The sequence below is a fragment of the Monocercomonoides exilis genome, assembly GCF_001643675.1.
Source record: "Monocercomonoides exilis strain PA203 chromosome Unknown scaffold8-1962414, whole genome shotgun sequence".
In the NCBI taxonomy this organism is placed as follows: Eukaryota; Preaxostyla; order Oxymonadida; family Polymastigidae; genus Monocercomonoides; species Monocercomonoides exilis.
The window spans coordinates 404,535-425,334 of record NW_027150553.1 but is presented as its reverse complement, the minus strand read 5'-3'; the positions used below and the strand labels follow the sequence as shown (position 1 = coordinate 425,334).

The 20,800-nt window shown below is 37.7% G+C and overlaps 8 protein-coding genes across 8 annotated transcripts; 1 reads left to right on the top strand and 7 right to left on the bottom strand.

Annotated features, from left to right (window-relative positions):
* Positions 1 to 1,951: 1,951 nt before the first annotated feature.
* On the bottom strand, positions 1,952 to 2,350 carry MONOS_5215 (uncharacterized protein; the record flags this gene model as incomplete). Its single annotated transcript, XM_067875343.1, has 1 exon — positions 1,952 to 2,350. One exon carries the CDS (start codon positions 2,348 to 2,350, stop codon positions 1,952 to 1,954), a length of 399 nt encoding a protein of 132 aa, XP_067732860.1.
* Positions 2,351 to 3,916: 1,566 nt separating this feature from the next.
* Positions 3,917 to 6,361, bottom strand: MONOS_5214 (uncharacterized protein; the record flags this gene model as incomplete). Its single annotated transcript, XM_067875342.1, has 1 exon — positions 3,917 to 6,361. One exon carries the CDS (start codon positions 6,359 to 6,361, stop codon positions 3,917 to 3,919), a length of 2,445 nt encoding a protein of 814 aa, XP_067732859.1.
* Positions 6,362 to 7,127: 766 nt separating this feature from the next.
* Positions 7,128 to 7,970, bottom strand: MONOS_5213 (uncharacterized protein; the record flags this gene model as incomplete). Its single annotated transcript, XM_067875341.1, has 1 exon — positions 7,128 to 7,970. One exon carries the CDS (start codon positions 7,968 to 7,970, stop codon positions 7,128 to 7,130), a length of 843 nt encoding a protein of 280 aa, XP_067732858.1.
* Positions 7,971 to 9,005: 1,035 nt separating this feature from the next.
* Positions 9,006 to 9,521, top strand: MONOS_5212 (uncharacterized protein; the record flags this gene model as incomplete). Its single annotated transcript, XM_067875340.1, has 2 exons — positions 9,006 to 9,015; positions 9,304 to 9,521. 2 exons carry the CDS (start codon positions 9,006 to 9,008, stop codon positions 9,519 to 9,521), a joined length of 228 nt encoding a protein of 75 aa, XP_067732857.1.
* Positions 9,522 to 9,787: 266 nt separating this feature from the next.
* On the bottom strand, positions 9,788 to 10,381 carry MONOS_5211 (uncharacterized protein; the record flags this gene model as incomplete). Its single annotated transcript, XM_067875339.1, has 1 exon — positions 9,788 to 10,381. The coding sequence occupies one exon, from the start codon at positions 10,379 to 10,381 to the stop codon at positions 9,788 to 9,790; it is 594 nt and encodes a 197-aa protein (XP_067732856.1).
* Positions 10,382 to 10,811: 430 nt separating this feature from the next.
* On the bottom strand, positions 10,812 to 11,506 carry MONOS_5210 (uncharacterized protein; the record flags this gene model as incomplete). Its single annotated transcript, XM_067875338.1, has 2 exons — positions 10,812 to 11,264; positions 11,309 to 11,506. The coding sequence occupies 2 exons, from the start codon at positions 11,504 to 11,506 to the stop codon at positions 10,812 to 10,814; spliced, it is 651 nt and encodes a 216-aa protein (XP_067732855.1).
* A 441-nt stretch (positions 11,507 to 11,947) lies between these two features.
* On the bottom strand, positions 11,948 to 12,894 carry MONOS_5209 (uncharacterized protein; the record flags this gene model as incomplete). Its single annotated transcript, XM_067875336.1, has 2 exons — positions 11,948 to 12,492; positions 12,720 to 12,894. 2 exons carry the CDS (start codon positions 12,892 to 12,894, stop codon positions 11,948 to 11,950), a joined length of 720 nt encoding a protein of 239 aa, XP_067732854.1.
* Positions 12,895 to 16,607: 3,713 nt separating this feature from the next.
* MONOS_5208 (uncharacterized protein) lies at positions 16,608 to 18,489 on the bottom strand (the record flags this gene model as incomplete). Its single annotated transcript, XM_067875335.1, has 3 exons — positions 16,608 to 17,944; positions 17,995 to 18,225; positions 18,324 to 18,489. 3 exons carry the CDS (start codon positions 18,487 to 18,489, stop codon positions 16,608 to 16,610), a joined length of 1,734 nt encoding a protein of 577 aa, XP_067732853.1.
* Positions 18,490 to 20,800: the final 2,311 nt, after the last annotated feature.

Sequence of the window (20,800 nt, the reverse complement as noted above, 5' to 3'; positions counted from 1 at the left end):
GAATTATTTTTTTTTTTCGAATATGGGTGATTATTTTTCAAATCATAACTTTTTTCAGGGTGTTGTTTTTTCAAAGGTTGTTTTGTCATTTAATAGAGATTTCGCAACCACATGCTTCTATCACCACAATTGTTATTAAAAAAAAAATGATTTTTCAGAATTATAGATGAAAATAATTTTTATATGCCTTTTGACTTTCCACTGTTCATTTGTCATTATTCATAACAAAAATTGAAACCGAAAAATTTGTTAGAACATATAGGTTTTCAAAAATAATTACCTATATGAATAATTATTTTTTGAAATAGAATTATTTTTGGTGTTTGTGACCTAAAAAAACAGATAATCTGTAAATTTTTCACAAATAGAGAAAGTAAACATCTGCGTTACCTTGAAAAAGGTGGGCTCACGTCAGTCAGTGCCCGGCACCATGTTTTTTTTTTTTTTTTTTTTTTTTTTTTTTCTTATTTGAAAAAACAAACTAATAAATATTAATTATTAGTTGATTGAAAAGAATTACCTAATATAAAAAACATATTTGATTGTTCAGAAAAAATTAATTTAATACAAACAAACCTTAATTTGATCTTATTTTATTAAAATACTATTTCCGCTTTGACAAAAGTCATATTATTTAATACGAAATAAATATCAATATTTTTCAATTCTTTTGTTAATGTTTTAAAAGTTCAGTTTTCATATTTTGATTTTTATTATTATTTGTATTCATAAAAATAAAAATTTTATGTATTTTTAATGTTTATCAAGTTTTTTTAATAATTGATATAATTATCATGATTTTTAAATTGCTTTATTGCAATTCACAGAAGACAACTTTATCCTTTTGATTTAACAATTTCAAAATAAAACAAAATAAAATCATTTGATATGTTGTTCGGAATATGATAAACATGAGAGAATTATTATCAATGAATAAAAAATAAAACAAATTATTACGAATATTTCAAAATTACTTACTACCGCAGCATATTTCTCCGCAGCCCTCACTCTGCTTCTTCCTCTCCTTCCTCTTCATCTTCCACTTCCTCCGCTTTATCTTCCACTTTTTCTTTCCGTTCTTCTCTCCTCTCCTCTCCCTTTTTTCTCCTCTATCTTCTGCCTTTTTTCCTCTCCCTCTTATCTTCCTTTTCCCTCTTCTCTTTCATTTCCATCATGAAACTCATTTGCTTCATCATCACTTTCTAATTCATCTCTGCCTTCTACACCTTCATAACCTTTACTCTCTGCTTTGATATTCCGCTTTGTCTCTCCCGCCTCCTTTTCCTGCGCCAGCGCACTCAGCTGCTTCACAACCTCCACATCCACTTCCCCAGCCTCTGTCCTCTCTGTCACGACCATCCTTTCCAGCTGAAACGCCGCTTCTTGCATCTCTCAGTTCTGCCCCAGTACGTATTCCCTAGACTCCACCAGTGGACGCTCCCGTTCCTTGCCCTTCCTCCGCTTTCGCACACAGCATCAAGAAATCACCACCACCACTCCCACCACTGCCGCACTTAACCCAACATGCAGCATGATCATCTTCCCATACAGTTCAAACAGGCTCCGCTTACTGCCTGCCCCTTCACATTTCCGCTCAAGAGCAATAGCTGCTGCATCATGAAACTCTCAATTTTCCTCTTCCTCCTCCCCTGCCCTCCCTCTGCACCTTTCTCACCTGCCCGCTCCTCCACAGCCATCTCCTCACTTGAATTCATTTCCCTCACCAGCTCCTCCTCATCTTCCCAGCTCTCTTGAATCACATTCAACCCGATCCTCCCGTTCCTCCTCGGCTACGCATTGTACTCTGTGCTCTCAAACCGGTATGCCCTCACCCGCTCGCCCCCGTCTGCCCCCCGCACAATTATCAGGTACAACAACCCACACTGCACCTGCTCCATCCCCACGAACTCCAGCTGCGCCTACCCCCTTCTGCTTGTTTAGCTGACGTTCTTCAGCACCGGCAGGAAAAGCACACAAACTTTACAGCATTCGCTTCCTTCACCAAACATCCCTCGTCCATGATCCGCCACAAGCGACTCTCTCCTTCTAACTCTGAGTTCTGGATACCCTGCACCTCCACTGCCACGTCGACGTCTTGCCCGATCCATCCCTTCGACAAATGCGCGATTCTTGCTTTCTTCACTCTGTACTTGCACTCCTCAACCACCAGCACACATTCTCCATTCCTCCCCAACATCACATTTCCATTTTCAAATATCGTAGCAAACACCAACAATTGTAATTCCATCGCAATTGCAACCTGCCCTGCCACTGTTCTGCACTTTTTGACATCACCCACCCGCTGCCAAACAATCACTTCACCACGCACATTCCCGCACACGCGATCCATCTCTTCCAGCCATTCGCATGTATCGCCAAACCTCTAAACTTTAACCATGTTTGAATTAATATATGTACATCGTTATAATGTTCCACATCTATACGAACAACATGCTTCGATGGCACAAATTAGTAAGAAAAAATATATGAAATTTTGAAAAAAAAAATTATTCACAAACAATAAAAACAAGAATTTTTTCAAGATGAAAATTTTATTAAAGACATTTTTACTAGAAAAAAACACAAACATTCGTAAAAAATGGACAAATGACTTAAACCACGTCAGTGACAGGCAGTGACGTGAGTGACGTGGTATTAATACAATAAAAATTTGATCACGACACAACCCATTGTTCATTCATTAATTAATAATAATTGATTAAAAAAAATATTAATAAAAATCATAATTACGCTTTAAATCTTATTTAATATAATATCAATATTTATCTATTGTTGCTAATAATTTTTTATTTTTTGACATAAGTGGAATTAGAAAAAATGAGTGAATAAAAGCAGTTTTTTTTGTCACGTCACGTCACTCTAAAAACGTTCACGTCAGAAGGCATGTGACGCAGATGTTTTAGAGAAAGGATAAAAAATATTATCTTTCTTAAAAAAAAAATCGATTAAAACCATTTGGGTGATTTTTTTTGATATCATAAAAAATTACGAAGTTTGATCATAAATTTTTTTCATAAAGGGAGATGTTGAAAAGATTAATTTCATTCTATATTAAATGAAAATATTGTTTAATATATTGTTATTATTTATTATTTGCTGGTTTTTATTAGTTTCAGATTGTTTTTATTACAAATATCTAGAAATAAAAGTAATTTCAAAAAAAAAATATCGAAAATTCAATAAACATTATAAAACATAAGTTATCTTGCTTGAAAAGCATGATAATGATTGTTTCAATACACAATAAATCAATTTCTTAAATGAAGAATGTTAAATAATGTATTGAAAAGAAATCTCAAAATAGATGTTGAAGATCCAAATAAATGTGTTTAAAACAAACAATTAACAAAAATACAAAAACACAAATATGATAGTCATGCAGGATATTTAACAAGAAATTTACAATTTGTAGATTATATTGAAAGAGAAAATGGTTATTTCACTTCCTTCTCTTATATTTTTGAGAGCGCCACGTTATGGGTCAGTCACCCAGCTGATCAAATGGCACTTTATGAAATGGAACACAAATGTGCAAATGGGAAATATTGAAGGTGAATTGATACTTGGCAAGTTGAAAATTATTATTACAAATGCATTGAATACACATGTTTGAAACAAGAAAGACACAATTCAATTAAATTGAATATTCTAAATATAAACTATAAAGAGAAGGTATAATAAGTGCTGAATTTTTCCCTCATTGTTATTCAGCAATGACGAATTCATAAGGGGATGGGATGTCTGAGTTGTGGAGGGAGTAAGAGAAGGAAGTGAAATAACCATTTTCTCTTTCAATCAAAACACAAGCGTTTTGATTACAGAGAAAACATTTATTTCACTTCCTTCTCTTATATTTTTGAGAGCATAGATAATTGGGAAGGTTTGATTATATTAATTAGCTTGAACTAATATTCTTTTCTTCGTGTTGTTTCCTTTCCAATTCTTTTCTCATTTGAGATCTTGTTCGGATAATGAATTCAATCTTAGCCTCGCTGATAACTGCCTGTGCAGCATTGTTTTCTTCGGTGTCCTCTGGTTCCTCAACTTTATCTGGGTATGCAATTATTGCTTGTTGTTTTTGATCTTCGCTTTTACATGTTTTCTTTGTTGGCGTTTGTTCCTCGGATTTTGAATTGGAATTTGATTCGGAATCGGATTCCGCCTCAGAATCTGAATTGGATTCTGACTCATGCCCACTTTCTTCAGGTTGGAGAATAGTTGAATTGCATCTTGCTATCACGTGGGCCAGCTTGCTTGACACATCTGTTTGGACGTAATGCTTTGTGATTGTATTGCTTCTTGGAGAGAGTCTGGCAAACTTCGCAATTTGAGATAAGGGAATTCCTGCCATCGTTAGAGCAGTGATAGACGCATGCTTCAATGAGTAAGGCCCGAAACACTTCGGAACCCCAGCATCCTGTAACATTTCAGCTGCATAATTACGAATCCTTCTTGCAGAGAGGGCAAGATGTGTTGTTTCATCAATAAATAGTGAAGTTGCATTTGGATGAGACTCCTTGATTCTGTTCCAAAGTTCCTTAACTGAAGCTGCTGGACACACAAGCGGCTGTTCTTTTATAAACGGGATGATAATATCTGTCCGTTCTGTTGATGTTTTTAATGATGAATCGAGTTTTATTGAATCATCTCCGATTGTTGAATGCTGAAGATTTATCCTTTCCAGCTCCGTAAAGCGACAGGCGGAAAACAACATACATGTGCAAATGGCCTTTTTTGTCAGTTCGTGAAAATCGAGATTTCTGTTCTCTCCTAATGATGTTATTTTCTGCAGCAGGAGTTGAGGGTTCCAGATGTCTGGTTTGTCTTTTTTCTTCCTATTTTCTGATCTCCGGAATGACTTTAATAGTCTTTGAATGAGTGCAGATTCTCCAAGGCCTCGATTGTACACTAATTCTGAGATTAGCGTTAATGCTGCACTTGTTTGTTTGAGCGTCGAAGCCTTCGTCCCTTTGTCTTTCAGGCTTATGAATATGGAAGCGCATTTTTCAACCCACTCACTCCAAGCTTCCGGTGGATCTCCATTTCTTTTATCTTCCCAAATTTCACAGAAACGCGCATAGCTATATGAATATCCTTTCCATGTGTTTTCAGCAACGCTATTTTTGCATTCATCGATAACCCTTTCGGAATATCCCTTTGAAAGAAGCATTCTCCGAAACCATTTTTCTCCTTGCGATTCTAAGGATTGATAAGTACTATTCTCATTCTGCCTGGTGGTAGACTTGCTTCCATCCGTTTCATCCATCTTCCTTCCTTCAAAACCTGATTCTGTTCTTTCCATCTCCATTCGCAGTGTCTCGACATTCTTATCAGTGGTTCCCATATCTGCCCTCTCCAATCTGGCATCAGAAGAAGAACATGTGCCTTTTCCTCCATTGATTTCACAATCGTTGGGACTATTAGTGGAATCGGCGGATGGGCTAAAATAACGCCTCTTTGCCATGATTGCTGGAGTCCGTCTTCGTTGAGTGTGCTTCCTGGGCCGCACCATCGATCCGCTTTCGTATTCTCCCTCGTCGCGAACGCATCCATTGTTATTTTGAGATTGAGGTTTTCCGTGATCTCGTTTAGCTCTTCTTGTTTTATGGAGTAATCTCCCCCTCTTTCTAGCCTGGATAGAGCATCTGCTCTGACATTCTTCGTCCCTGGCAAGTGTTGGGCTTTTATCTGAATGTGACTGTTCTGAACAAATGTCCATATTCTCATCAGCAACTTCCTGAGATTTGTTCCTGCATTCCATCGATTGACATTGAAAACCGCTGTTGTATTGTCCGATCTGATTAGCAAGCTGCAGACTTTGTTCACCAGAAGAATGTGTCTGAAATGGTTGAGTGCTCGATTGATTGCATATAATTCCCTGTAATTCGAGCTCTGGCATCTCAATTTCCCTGGAAGCGATTGATGGAAATCGTATTTTTTGTTGTTCATTAGAAGAACAGCTCCCACGGCTCTCTCTGATGCATCTGTCGTCAAGGTTGCTTGTGGTTGGAATATTGGGTAAAGCTGTCTCTGTTTGTTCGTATTCAGTCTCGATATCCATTTTTGAATGCTCGGAAGGATTGACGGGTTGATTCTCATCGTTCCTTTCCACCCTACTTTTCTGACCATTCTGTTCAGCAGCATGTACATCGATGGAAGAAGGAGTGAAGCTTCCTTGAAAACGAAGCGAGTTGCACTTAGCTTGCCAATGTACGACGCGAAATCTCTCACTCTTGTTTGCTTGCATTTCAGTGCTCGGCGCCTCCATCTGTAGCATTCCGTGAGCAATTCTTTCTTTCTGTCTTTCTCCAAAGTTACGGTGAAGTTGGAAGTGTCCCATGAATATCCGAGGAATGAAAAACGATTTGATGGTTCTATGCGACTCTTTTCCAGATTTACAATAAGTCCGAGCTTCTGAAATAGACTTATAACTTCTTGTGCGATTCTCTTTAGTTCTTGCTTGTCTTGGTGTAGCAAGACAACGTCGTCCAAATATGCGACAGCTTTCACCTTCCATCTTTCCCGAATGAAAGCAATGACTTTTCTCATAATTTTTGTGAATATTCTTGGGGAGTCCTTGTAACCGAAAGGCATGCTGGTGAAGCAATAAAATTCTTTGTTGAATTCGAAGCTTAGAAAAGGAGTGAAATCCTCGGAAACCTTGATGAGATAATACGCTTGGCTTAAATCCAGTGTGACTGCGAAATCCCCCTTCTTTATTATTCTCTCCACAGATCGATGATCCTCTTGTTTGATGTGGATAGTTTTTATCGCGTTGTTTAACCTCCTGCAATCCACAATCTGTCTCCAGCTCCCGTTCCTTTTCCTGACTACAAATATTGGATTGAGAAATTTCACTTGGTTTTTGGTGATTTTCCTGAGGATTCCAGTTTTCACCTGTCCTTTGATTAACTCCGACAAAGCTTTCCTTGCTTCTTGTGATTGCTCCGGTCTCCTGCAATTTTCCTGAGAGTTGATAAGGGTTTTGCGAGCTTTTGCACTCCTCCAAACTGGAACAACTCCTCTTCTGATCATCTTTTCTCCTCCTACCATTTTCCAAGCCTTTGCAAATAATGCAGTTCTTCCACCAATTGTTAAGTTGTGTTCTATTGAGATTTTGCTTTGTCCCCGGAACTCCCTCTTGAGTAACCTCTTGGAGCGCTGCTTGTAATGAATGATCGTCTTGTGCTGGTCGTCCGGGGCCAATCTCGAAAAAACCGATAATTCTTTGTTCCGCTTTGCATTCCCTTGATTTGTTTCTTCCTTGCATATGAATTTGTAATACTTGCCGATCCCCATCTCAATTTTGTGGATGTTTTCTTTGATTCTTCCAGAATATCTTTTTGCCTCTGAGTTAACAGCGATGATGAAAATTCGTCTTTCATTTTTTCTGCTTCGGAAAACCCATATCTTGCTTGTATCCTTACGTGTCTGGCTTCTTTCAGTGCCTGGGCTAAAAGCAAACATGAATCTGCTATCATTTCTTTTGTTGTATCTCCTGACTTGATTGTTGAGCATGCCGAGATAAGTAACTTTATTGCCGGGTAAAGATATGTTTCTGTACGTTCTCCTGCACGATCGAGCGCGTCTTTCCAAAATACTTTGGATCTTGTAAATGGTGGTGGAGCATTCTGAATAAAAGGACTCAAATCTTCATCTTTCATAAGTGAGAGCGCTTCGTTAATTTTATTTTCTGGAAGATGCATATCGTAAAGTGAAACCTCAGGCGGCTGTCCAAATATTTCGATAAATGTTTGCTGCAAAGAAGAATCTCCTTCATCATCTTCACTTCGCGTTGGATCTGTCCGGCCATCAAGCTCCGACTGAACGCTTGATTGGGAAGCGGAATAACTCCCTGCTATTGCGGGAATTGCACTCGGAGGGCCACCAGTCAGCGGAGCTGCGCAAGGTTCGGTCGCGAGTCCGGTTCCCATGAAGATGGTCGACATATTTTCTTTTTGATCAGCGATCGTGACTGACCCATAACGTGGCGCTCTCAAAAATATAAGAGAAGGAAGTGAAATAAATGTTTTCTCTGTAATCAAAACGCTTGTGTTTTGATTGATTTTAAAACAAATAATTCAAAAAAGAACTTTTATAGATTTATTAGTTAAATTCTGTCCAAACAAGTTCATCTTTCTCTTAATCTTCATTCTCTTCATTCACTTAACAATCATCTTTTCATCTTCAACATGTTTCTTTTTTTGGCAAATGAACTCTTTATTCAAATAAAATGTATTATTCTGATGCAATAAATGAAGAAATCCAATCATATGAAGTGAGCGATGATGATGAAAAAGTGAAAAATGATGTTTTTGGATATCAAGAAGTTAGAAATGAGCATGAAGAAGGAGCCTAAATATCCGAAAAAGTCGATTGAGAAGAAAAATAATTAAAAATGACGAAAAAGAAATTGATAAGAATGAGGAAGAGGAAGAAGAGGAAGAAGGTGATTGGGGAAAGTCAAAGGATGTTCAGCTATGATAGTTATGTGTGTAGCATTTGAACACGTGACAGCAGATGCTTTTTATCTGGCTCAGAAGAAGAAGAAATCATATAAAAGCTAGGTATTTGGACACCTCAACATTCTGCTTCCTCGAAATCAATTTGTCGTGATGAAGATTGGATGTAGGATTATGCAACAGAAGACTAAAATTCTTGTTGGTTTCTTTAATCAACTTTTCTTGAAATTGTTCAGATTAAAATGAATAATGCTTCTTGTTCAACGCTCTTCCCCAAGATTCTAGTTCTCATGTGTTTGCATTATCATAATTTGAATCTTCTTCATCTTCGATTCTCACTCTCACTCATTCACTCTTTCTCTCCCCTCCCTCCATTATTGCTTCCATACTCCCCAATTGCAACGATATCATTTGTTCTTCAAGCAATAAATTTAGAAAAACAAAACTGTTTTTCTTCGACTCTTCTTCAAAATATGTCCCTTTCTCTCTCAATTTCTCTCTTTCTTTGGCTCTCGGCAACAGATGAAGAACAGTTTGACAAAGGAACATCAAATTCTTCTTTTTGTTTTTTCTGCTTTGACTTATCTTTAACACATTTCTTCTATTCCCTCATTTTCCTTCCATCACATCCATTCACTTGCAGAGTTGTTTATAATGAGATACATCTTTTTCTCCTTTGTCTTCAGCAATGATTATTCGACTTGCAGTTCTGTCAGCACAGTCAATCGAAAATAATTCAGTTTGTGGAATGAGTGGCTGTTGATGAGAAGAGGAAGAAAAAAATACAGAAGATGAAAAAGATAATGAAATTGAAAATAAGAAAGAAGAGGAAGAGGAAGAGAAAAAAAGGAAGAGGAAGAGGAAGAAGAGGAAGAAGAGGAAGAAGAGGAAGAAGAGGAAGAAGAGGAAGAAGAGGAAGAAGAGGAAGAAGAGGAAGAAGAGGAAGAAGAGGAAGAAGAGGAAGAAGAGGAAGAAGAAACAGAAGAAGAAGAAGAAGAAGAAGAAGAATGCGAAGACAAGATGTGGAGACGATGGTAAGTGAAATAGAAATGAGAGGAGAAGGAAGAAAAGGCTTTGAAGCGAAGAGAAGAAGGAGATAGAGAAGGAGAAGGAGAAGAAAGAGATGAAAGGGAGAAAAGGAAGGAAAGAAGGAAAAGAAGAAGAAGGATTACAAGATGCCAAGTATTTTTTGATGTGAATGACGGAGAAGATGGAGAAGGAGAGGGAGAATTCGAAAGAGAAGAGAATAGTTACTGAGAGGAGGAGATGTTTGTAATCAGCTGATGTGGAAGAATAACTGAGAATTAGTCTATCTTAATCTGACAGGGAAGTTCTCCTCCTTTTCCACTTGCTGTTCCCGAAGCTTTTATCGCATTGCCAAAATAAGTTATATTAGCTTCATCAGCAGCAGCGTTTGAAGATCCATTCAGATCCTGTGCATTTGTTGTAACATTCAATATTAATGAAGTTGACTGAGGCTCAGATGTTTGCTGATCAGAAGCAAGAGTAGAAGATGTGGCTTGTTTTGCGAATGCAAAACCAACTGCCTTCAATCGCTGGATAAGAGAGGCAGAAATAGACATCGAAGGAGAAGAAGGAATCCGGTCATAGTGTGTCTCGAGAATGGCTGATATTAAGTGGAAAAAGTACTTCTTCACCATCAGCCTGTGATCAGTGGTGACAATATCATTGAGTGCAGCGCGTGTGACCAGCAGACGAAGCAGCAGGCGATTGGACGAGGCTGCAGAAGGGCTAATGGGCTGAGTGGAGAACGACATGATGGCAGGTGTTGTGCTGGAGGATGGTATGGACTGAGAAATGGAAATAGAAGTGACGAAGGAGGTGAATAAAGAAGGGATGGAGAACACGGAAGATGAAGTGAAAGATACTGAAAGCATCTTTGAAAGCAGAGTGCGGACGATTGGAGTGAGTGGATGAGAAAGAGGGAGAGGGCACACGTTGACAAGAAGCGCTCATGAAAACTTGAGAGAAAAAGGTAGAATCGAAGGCTGCTCTTCTTTCTGTGGCTGTTCAATGCGCATTGGAGCAACCTGAAATGTCAGACTTGTCAGTTCGAACAGAGTTTCTCCGATGGATGGGACGCATGCTGTTATTTAAGGAAGAACGAAAATGGCATTTTCGAAGGCAGAAAGCTGAATTTGCTCATCTTCAAAAAAGACAGACGAAGCAAACAAAAGCAGGTATCATTATATTCGTATTGACTACAAATGACTCACTGCAAATTGTATCCAAATAAATGAAATTGCCATAATCCATATTGATCTTTTTCTGTACAGCAGGAACGGTTCTGAAGATTCCCCTCTCTTCTCAGAACTGCTCAGCTGTGCCTCTTGCCTCGTCCCCTCCTTCCACAGCTGCCCTTCCTTCTCCTCTCCACCCATTCATCTCCTTTCTCATGTCCTCCACCAGATGTGTATCTCTTACTGCATCTTCTCCTCCCAAGCTGAACAGCCTCGTTCCATATAGCAGGGTCAGAAACTTGTTCGCATCATTCGCCAATTTTCCCCTCATCGCACAGCCGTGCGAAGAAAAAATGGTTGTGGACTTTGGAAACTGCGGTGACTTGAGTTGGTTGAAAAGATGAAACAGAGCCTCTCCAAAAAAATGAAGTAAAGCAGCGTATTCGTTCTGCCCCATCTGCTGCATTGACCGCACAAACAGCGTCTCCAGCCCTGTCTTCTGTCTGTCTTTCTCCATAAACACAGATGGATTTCCAAAGTCATTCACTCCTCCTCCTCTTCTCCATTTGCATTTGCATGCCTGTCTAACAAGACAGACTCGCTAATGAACAAGCTGTTGCAAACCCATTCGCTGCAGCTGCTCTGAGGTGTGTCTGTGTTGCTCTGCCGAGTGCTGCTCTGATGGCAGACAAGACAAGATGTCTTCGTGACACAGAAACAGCAGCCAAACTGTGATTGCTGTGTCTTCTGTGCGGGTTCTGCCGTGCTTTTCTCTGCTACCGTCTGAGCCAATTGCGTTCTCGTCTTCCTCTTTCTCTCCATTTACCTTTGTGGGCTTGGCTAAACGAAGGGATAGAGGCAGAGGAGTTAGACTGAGCTCTCAACTGGAGATGGTTGAGGTGTGTGAGAAAGTTACACGTGATTTCTTCTGATTGTTCTTTTGTGTGGATGATGAAAGCGTCTTTGGCTGTTAGCGAGGGAAGCGCAGGGCAAGGAGTGCATTTGGGTCTTCTTTTCTTTCCGCTGCCTTGTCTGTTTCATCGGCATTTGACGTGCCGACAGATCGTGTTATATCCAAACTATCTTCTTTATCACTAACATCACTGTTATCATCATCGCTATCATCATTGTCATCATCTTCACTGTCTTCTTCTGCTTCTTCAATGTCTGCTGCACCTGCTCCATTCGCTCACTCTCTCTCCTCTCTTCATTTCGAATCAAACAGAACATGCTCTTCTCTTTCTCTCTCGATCAGATCTTTCTTTATTGTTTCTTTGCCTTGCTTTCCTCTTCCTGCACGAGATTTGCATAAAGTCTAAAATCGGTTGGATTGATTGTCGGAATGATCCTTCCATGTGTCAGTTTCAGTGCGTTCTCCTTCAGCTTCGTAACTGCCTCCCTCTTCTGCCTCTCTTTCATCTCAGCTGCTTTGAATGTTGTTTCGATTGAGCTGTTTTCTCTCATTTTTGCTGAGTTGAATGTGGATGAGGCATCATATTCAAAAACAGATCTGCTCTTTTTCGGTGTCTTCCGGCTGGCTCGTGTGCTTGTCAAAGAGATCTTTGCACTGAGAATCCTGTCCAACTCCACGTCTTCTTCTTCTTCCTCTTCTTCTTCATCCTCATCATCCTCTTCTTTCTCTTCTTCTTCTTCTTCTTCCACTTCCTCGTCATCTTCATTCCCCTCAATGTCACTTCTGCTTCTTCCACTCATCTCACTCGTGTCTGATTCAGATGAGTCAAATGTGATGCTGTCATCTGCCACACCCAGCAGCTCCAGCTCTCTCGAAAGCAGCTCACTCAGGACAGCTTATGAACCCATCGTCGGACTTGTCTTTGATCGGAATGCTTTTCCTTTCGATTTCACGCTCGCTTTCTATCTTCGCTTTGCTCCTCTTTGCCTTCCAAACTCCAATTCATCTGGAGGAAGCTCGTCAAACACGGAAATAATTCTTTTCTTATCTTTTTCCTTTCTCCTTTCTCCTTTTTTTTCTCCTCTTCTTTCACTTTCTCTTTGTTTCCAAGCTTTCTCTAACTCTCCGATGTTGCAACAGTTGACTCTAAACTCCTCGCATTCTGAACAGTCACATTTGCACTTGCTCCTCCTTTGCACTTCTGCCCCTGCTGACTCAGCCCCATCGCTGTTATCATCTTCTTCCTCCGCATCTTCGGTGGTCTTCCTCTTGTATTAGCAAGCGGCACTTGTTCCATCCCCACACGTAATAGCTTCTTCCTCTTCCTGCTAGAATAATTATTATTATTAATGTTATTTCCGCTTCCTCCCATCTTGTTTGTCAGCCCTAGCACTTCTGATTTAAATTCTGGTGGAGCTATCCTTGATTCTGCATGTTCTTTTTATAACAGATCGTCCGCTTGCCTTCAAGCGGACGATCTGTGCCTCCACTTCTTTTGAGTGTTCTGCCAAGTGTGGTTGTTGGCACACTCAACAGCAAAACAGAAGATAAAGGTGATGAAGAATTCTTTGTATGAATTCCTGAAATCGGGAAAGAGGAAGCTGGAAAACCAGCATTTGACGAAGCAGAAGAAGAAGAAAATAAAAGACTGGGAAATAAAATTAAAATTAAATTTAAAAATTAAAAAAAAAATATAAAATGTTTTGAAGGACAAACATAGAATAATTTGCTTTCACTCCATTGGAAACTGGAAACAGCAAAATCCTATTCAGGATTCAGTTGGATAATAGTGAAAGAATTTCGAAGAGGAAAAGAGTAAAAGCATTCGAAATTTAATGATAGAATTTTTCATAAGTTGCAAAAAATAAGCAAAATTAGAGAATCAAACACATAATTTCAAACCTTTTTTTCGTCGAAATCCCATTTCAAATTTCATTTTTTTTGTTGATCAGGAATTTGCAGAAATGCTCATTTGATATATCAAGATAATTCCTATATAATGTTGAAGTGTTTCATTAGGTTTATAACAATTTCTGCAAATTCCCAAGAAATGAAAATATTTTAATATTCATAGAGATCATTTTTTGGCAAAAAGTTTTTTGTTGATCTGTAAGTTAAAATTCATGAAGAATTTTTTTGAGTGTGTTGGTTTTCTATATATGGCATTGCAATATGGAAGAAATAAAAATGATTTCAAGGAGAAAATGCTTGTATATTCAAGTCAGAGTCTGAATCTTAACGGAAAAAATGTCAGTGAAATGAAAAAAAAATTCGTTGAAAAATAACAATCGTTCATGAATCAAAATGATATAAATAAACATAAAATCCTTCATGATGTTAATCATTAAAAAAATTGAAAACAGTCAGAAATTTTCTAATCAGATTCATCAACTTTCAATTAAACAAAGTTTTATTACATAATCATAAAACATTCACCAAATATCGACAAAATGTCAACAATTTTGAACAATAAAAGATATAAGACAAAACTGTACTATTACAACAAATTCATGGTATCAAAGACAATTCCAAACAAAAAAGAAAACTTATATAAAAAGTTCAAAAACCAACTTGTCAATTTTCCCTCTGTTTTTTATCCACTCACCCCTTTCTGATATTTCTCTCTCTTTGACTCAAAAAGATCAAATCCAACAAAGAAAAAAGACAGACACAATGATAAAATATCACTTCACACTCTCAACAACTCTCCCTTCCAAAAATCTCACTCAAAGATCAATGAATTCCCTCATAACTCTTTCTATTAATGAATCTCGATAAAAACAATAATTATTGTGACAATAACCAATTAAATAATAGGGACAATATAGGGACAAAAACCACAAGAAAACAATCGTATTCTAACTATTGTGACCCTGGGAGGCTGTTCGTCGTATCCAGGTCCGGATAAAGCAGCCCGAAGGCTGCAGTATCTTATACGAACAGTCATGTCCAGCACCCTTCCGATCGAGTGCTAGCTAAGCATGCACAACAACTAGTTTCTTAACAGGGGACACCAAAAGAACAATTTTGAGATTCATTAAAAGAAGAAGATTCAAGAAGAAGCTCAAATCTCCTTGAAAGAAGATCTTGAGAAGATTGAGAAAGAAGAGAAGAGTTAGATGATGTGATATCAGAGTGAAATGACTTTCTTGAACGTTGCACTTTTTCTTTCATTGTCGAAGATTCGAGGGCAACCAGAGAGCGTTGAGGAAGATATCCAACAGCAGATGCGCAGACAAATGAGCCTTTGCGCTCAAAATACAAGAAGTCCTTCATGTGGGGAACTGACAGCGATGGCCATGAGATTTGTTGAGATGGTACATATTCTTCAAAGTACCTAACTTGCTCAAAGTCATTGACAGATGTTGACGATGGTGAAGAGTTTGATGATTATGTTGAGAAAATGTTTGATTGAGAAGTTGAAGAAGCAGATGTCGAAACATTCATATTGTTTTCGAAGAAGTTGATTAAGTCATGAAGTGTAGTGATGTGTTCAGTTGAAAGATTGTTATCGATTGCATTAACTAACGCACCAAATTCACCATCGCAAATATTCTTTCCGTGGTGCTCAGCGAAGAAGTTGAGTTGAGTATTTTTCTTTTTCAGAAGTTTTGATTGCTTGGAGAGGATGAAGTGAAGAAGGAAGATATTTCGGTTGTGTGGACCCGAATCGCAGAAGAACATAAAAGTGTGAGTGTCTGTGAAGAAGCGTCTTTTGATCATAGATTCCAGACACTCAATAACAAATCTGTGATCATTTGAAAGGAAGTCGGAGAAGAAGTTGAAAGTTTTTTTTATTTGTTGATTATTAATTTTTTGAAGAGAGATGATTGTGAATTGAGATCCTTGTTGACAGTTGAAGAATTCTTGTTGAAGTTGATTTTTTCTGATGGGGAGTTTCCATTTCTCTTTAAAGTCGAAGACGAAGACTTCTTCTCTCTCTTTCAAATTATCAACAGTTGATTGATAATGTATATGTTGCATTTCTGCAACAAGACGATGTTGTCGAAGAAGTTTTGGAGTGTGGAACTCTGCTTCAGACAGTCCATTTTTGTTTTGGGATGACTTTTATTTGTTTTCCAAATAATCCAACTTTTCACACATTCCACAAAGGTCAGTTCGTCTTTTTGCTTTGGAGAAGTTGGTGGTGAGTTTGTTGAAGTGAGATAATGAAACTTTGATGTTTGTTTCATCTGTAAACTCTTTCCATAATTTCGTCTTGGGCTTGAAGATTAATCTCTTTTCATTGGGAGAAAAGATGCCCGTTTTCTTTCTTCTTTCCTAAAGTGCTTCCAATCCATAACTTGTTGAAATTGACGAAGAAAGTGGAGGAATGGAAGTTGAACGATGAGGTGGAGTGATGAATGGAGACGATGTTGTTGTTGTTGTTGTTGTTGATGTGTTATTTAAAGTGTTGTTATTTGATGTTTCTGAAGAAGAGGAGGAACCACCAAATTGAAAAGAAGACAGTGTTGGCTTTGTTTTTTCTTTGATATAGAATGAAAGTGAAGGTGTGTAACCCTGGGAGAAAAGATCTTTCCATGATGAATTCCAATTATCTTTATCAAATTCAGAAACACTTTCATCATTGCAAATATTCCACAATACATCACTTCTTGTCTTCCTTTTCACAACTGCGATGTGATGTCCGTTTTGTTGATCCAAACGTTTGAATAGTATTTGTCCAGAAAGTTGATAAATGATCGTTTCCTGATTATCTTTTTGAAAAAGTTGAATGTTTTCTGTTGATAACTCTTTGCAGAAAGTGCGCTGGTTAACACGATCAGTTACAATCAGAAGCGTTATCGAAGATGCAGAACAAGCAGAATCAGTGCATTCATGACAGAGGGCCAGCACCTCTGGAAATGCAGCCATTTCCTCCCATCTCGCAGAACAGCATTTATCCTTGCGTGCATCACAATAAACACTATTCTTTCCATTTAAAACTTCAGTCGCAAAAAGAGATGATAGACAGTTGTGAGGAGAAGAAGAATTGATAACGATATTGTTTCACATTTCATCGAAACGGTTTGATATTTTTTTGCATTTTTGGCATTTGAGATGAGTGATTAAAACAGGATTGAAGATGTCCTTATTTATCAACTCATCTTTAAGAAGAAGTTGGTGAAGATTGTCAAATGCCTCAGCCACGTTTTGCTGCTGTCTGCTGCCATAGTTGCAGAAATCCTCCCATTTGTCAATAAGAGAAGGGACCCATGAACGCACTGTCGTTCCATCTTTTGCCAGTTGTTGACAAACACTTAAAACACGAGAAGATATGTTCTTCAAAGTTGTTTGTTTTTTGATTAAAGATGGTTTTTGTATTGTTATTGAAGAGAAACATTGAACAAGAGAAGCCAAATAGCATGTGTTGCCTAAGTTTGGCAATCCTTTCGCTATTTGTGATGATTTATTTGAAGAATTTTTTGAATTTGAAGAAGATTGAGAATAAAAATGATTTTTAATTGAATTTTCTTTAGTATTCTTTTTTGAAGTATTTATTGAAGAATTATTTTGAATAGATATTTCATTATTTGAAGATTGAATGCTTTGTTGTTGAAGTGTTGAAGTGTCATTGTCTTTTGAAAATGATGAAAGAAGATTTTGAAGTGCTTGATGTGGAATAAGATTTGGTGAAGTGGCATATTCAACTAATTGATCACTGACACACACATCATCGTTGAAAAAGGAAGTTGAAGGTTCTTCAAAGGAAGAAGAATGTATATTTTCATTTTGTTTCTTTTTGAAAGATGAGGAAGATGAGGAAGATGAGGAAGATGAGGAAGATGAGGAAGATGAGGAAGATGAGGAAGATGAGGAAGATGAGGAAGATGAGGAAGATGAGGAAGATGAGGAAGATGAGGAAGATGAGGAAGATGAGGAAGATGAGGAAGAAGAGGAAGAAGAGGAAGAAGAGGAAGAAGAGGAAGATGTTGTTTTTTGTTTGAAAAGTTTGTGAATTGGAATTGGTGAAGGAGAAGAATGACGTTTATGATGTGATTTATTTGTTTTTCTTTTTGTTGACCTCCTGTCTCTCCTTATTGGAGTGCTGATTGGTGCATCAACAGCTTCAGACGATGAAGGATTAGATGAAGATGAATTTTTTTCTGAAATAATATATGATTTTTTATTTTGTCGATGTGATTTATCTAATGAAGAAGATTGTTTTTTCTTTGATGAAGAGTTTTCTGTAACAATTTTTTCATCCCAAGCTGCTTCGTCAATAAATCTGGCGTAATCTGGTACAGCTCGCTGCACTTTCTTTGCTGATTGTAGAGAAGTTGAGGCTTCAGTTGAATGAGCCAACATCCAGTTATTGCCCTTTTCCCAGTCCTGTTCATTTAAACCTATAATAAACAGAGAAAATTATACAAAAAAAATTAAAATAAAAACAAACCACTTTTGCAAGACGGAAGGTGAGGTTTTTGTGGCGGAATGATAAAACCTTGATTCTTCTTCAGCGTTTGCTTCGCGTAAATAAATTTTCCCTCTGTGACATTATATCCATAGTCCTGTAAATCGGATAATGATGTGTTGCGGGAAAGCGCTTGTAGCATTGTTGTCTGAGTGCGCAACGGAGTGTTGTTGTACACCACAGACAGGTCTTCCAGCAGCTTTATGTGATATTCTGTTTCAAAAATAATAATAATAAACTAATCAAATAGAAAAAAATAACAGAGAGTTGAAATGACATGTTTCACTCAATCCAAATAATAAAAGCCAAACCATTCAAAGACTTCAGCAAATCGTTAATAACAGAAGATGATTGCCTGTAGTTGTGAAAGAGATAGACGAGCAATGAATCAACGTCATCTCCGCCAATTCGTTTAATTTCGTTCCAAATAACTTTGCATCGAGAATTATGAGTTGATTGAGGTTTTGAAAAAGGCATTTTTATTTTGAAAGTATTTTAATTATGGTTTGATGGTAATATAAATTTATATGTTGTTGTTTGAATTTATAATTCTTTTTTTTTTTTTTTTATTTTTTTAAATATTTTTTGGGCTTTGTGTTTATTCCATGAAAAATTGAAAAATAAATATTCTAAGAGCTTCGGAAAAAATTTTTTTTATTACGCAAGATTATCCTAATGAAATTTGTCTACAAGTCCACACTGACCTAATCTTCTTTCCTTTTCCACATCATCAGAAAATTATATTAACATCAAACAACATAAAAAAAATTATTAAAAAGAAATATAAAAAATATCATTTATAAAACAAAAAATCAACATTACTATCTCAATCAAAATTTTAATAAATATAACAGTTATTTTTGTGTTTATTTAAAATAAAATGACGAAAGCAAAAATAGGATTTTTTTTAAACTATTTTTCTGGAAAATGATAAGTTTTTTCAAAATATTCTTTTTTCGATAATGACAAATAACAAACAGCAAAAATTTATTTCATCAATTGAAATTTAAGAATTTAGAATATTTATGAATATATGTCTTTAAAAATAATCATTCTGAAAAATGTTCACTTTGATCTTATTGATCAATGAAAGATTTTCATTACAAGGACAATTGCAGAAATCGTTTTAATGCTTATTAATCACTTCTTTATATCATTTATACCATTCAGAACGAAAAAATAATCGATTCTGCAAATTCCAGATCAACCAAAAAATTTGAAATTTGAAATGGGTTTATGGAACAATTAAAAAATTTGATTTTCATGGAAAGTAACTTTGCTTTTTGATAAGCAAAATTCAAATATGATTCATGTCTTCTTTTATGCTTCTTCTTCCTCATCTTTTTCACTCCAAAATGTTCTTCATTAATGTCAAATAATTTGATGAATCTTTCATCATTTTTAACCTCCATTTCTTCTGCTTTTTCTTCTTTTTCTCCTTCTTCTTTGCCTGATCCTTCGTTCCGTTCTCTCAAAACACGCAATGCTGATTTATCTCCATTATCGTCTGCTTCTCCTATAACTGCTCTGCCTGTTCAGTCGGTCCAGTCACAAATGGGAGTCATATCAGCAAGATCATAAAAAAGAATCTAAGTGCTTTCCCTCTTTTTGCTTTGTACATGTACACTTGCCGTGTTGTGCGTGTGATTGAAATTATAAAGAGAAAAGAGGCGAATGTCCAGAGAAATTCAACGCTGACAGAGGAATTAACGGTCCATTACAATCTGTTAGCATTTCTCCTGCTTCTTCTTTATTGTTACAGAGTAGGGAAGAAGAGCAAGAAACCGGCGAAATGTTATGAATACAATTCAAACACAACGAAACTGCATTGTGTGTGGTGGCTGGCCTGGGGATCCTCCCCTCCGCGGCTGTTGTGGACGTGCACCTCCACAACACGTAGAAGGTGATTGTGTGAAAAGAGCTGTCTTTGAACCAGTTGAGTAACGCGTTTACCCGCGAGCTTACACCTGACGATGACACATTCAATTACTTCGATGGGCTGATCTTCACAGAGGTTGCTATGCACTTGCTACAGAATCTGCTGCACCTGTCATTCTATTAAAGTGCTGCTCCGCTGGGAAGCAAGACGTTTTGAAGATTGCGTTGCAAACGTTGAGTTTCACAGATGAGCATGCTGTGTTTGAGATCGGGCGAGGAGCAGAGAAGATTGCAATGCATTTTTTGGAACAGGTGCTAATCTGCGAAGTGAATATGCAGATTCAGTCAATCGTGCTTCAGAATGAAGGAGGGACAAGCGTTGACTGCTGACTCAACCTGACTGAAGTGGAGCGTCTGAATGCGTCGGCAACTGATTTCACTCTGTTTGAGTGCCCTGCCATGAGAGGGATTGCACCGGCTTTTGGGAAGCAAATGATATTCTGGAGCTTCCATCCGCTGACGAAAATAGGTCATTTGGTTAGGATTCCGATCAAGCTGGGAATTAGATACAGCGCAATGAATGGGATGAATATATGCGCAGTTGGAGGAGGCTCAGGTGAAGAGGAAGAAGCAATGAAATAGAAAGCATCGTAGGCACATGGAGCCAGTGCTGCAAGCGCTGTTGACAAGCGACGACTTTATCGCAAAGGAAAAAGCAGAGCTGCTAGCAGATGAGAAAAAGACAACGATTTAAGCCCCTCTTTCTCCGCTGCTCGGACAGCTGTGCTTGTTGTCACATGAGCGAATTGGCTTTGGAAGTGTGGCTAGCGGAGACATGGAGCGGAGTCTGGTTTGTCTGGAATGTTCTCTTGTGAGGAGGCACACGGCGCTGTAGAAGAGAGCATTCGAA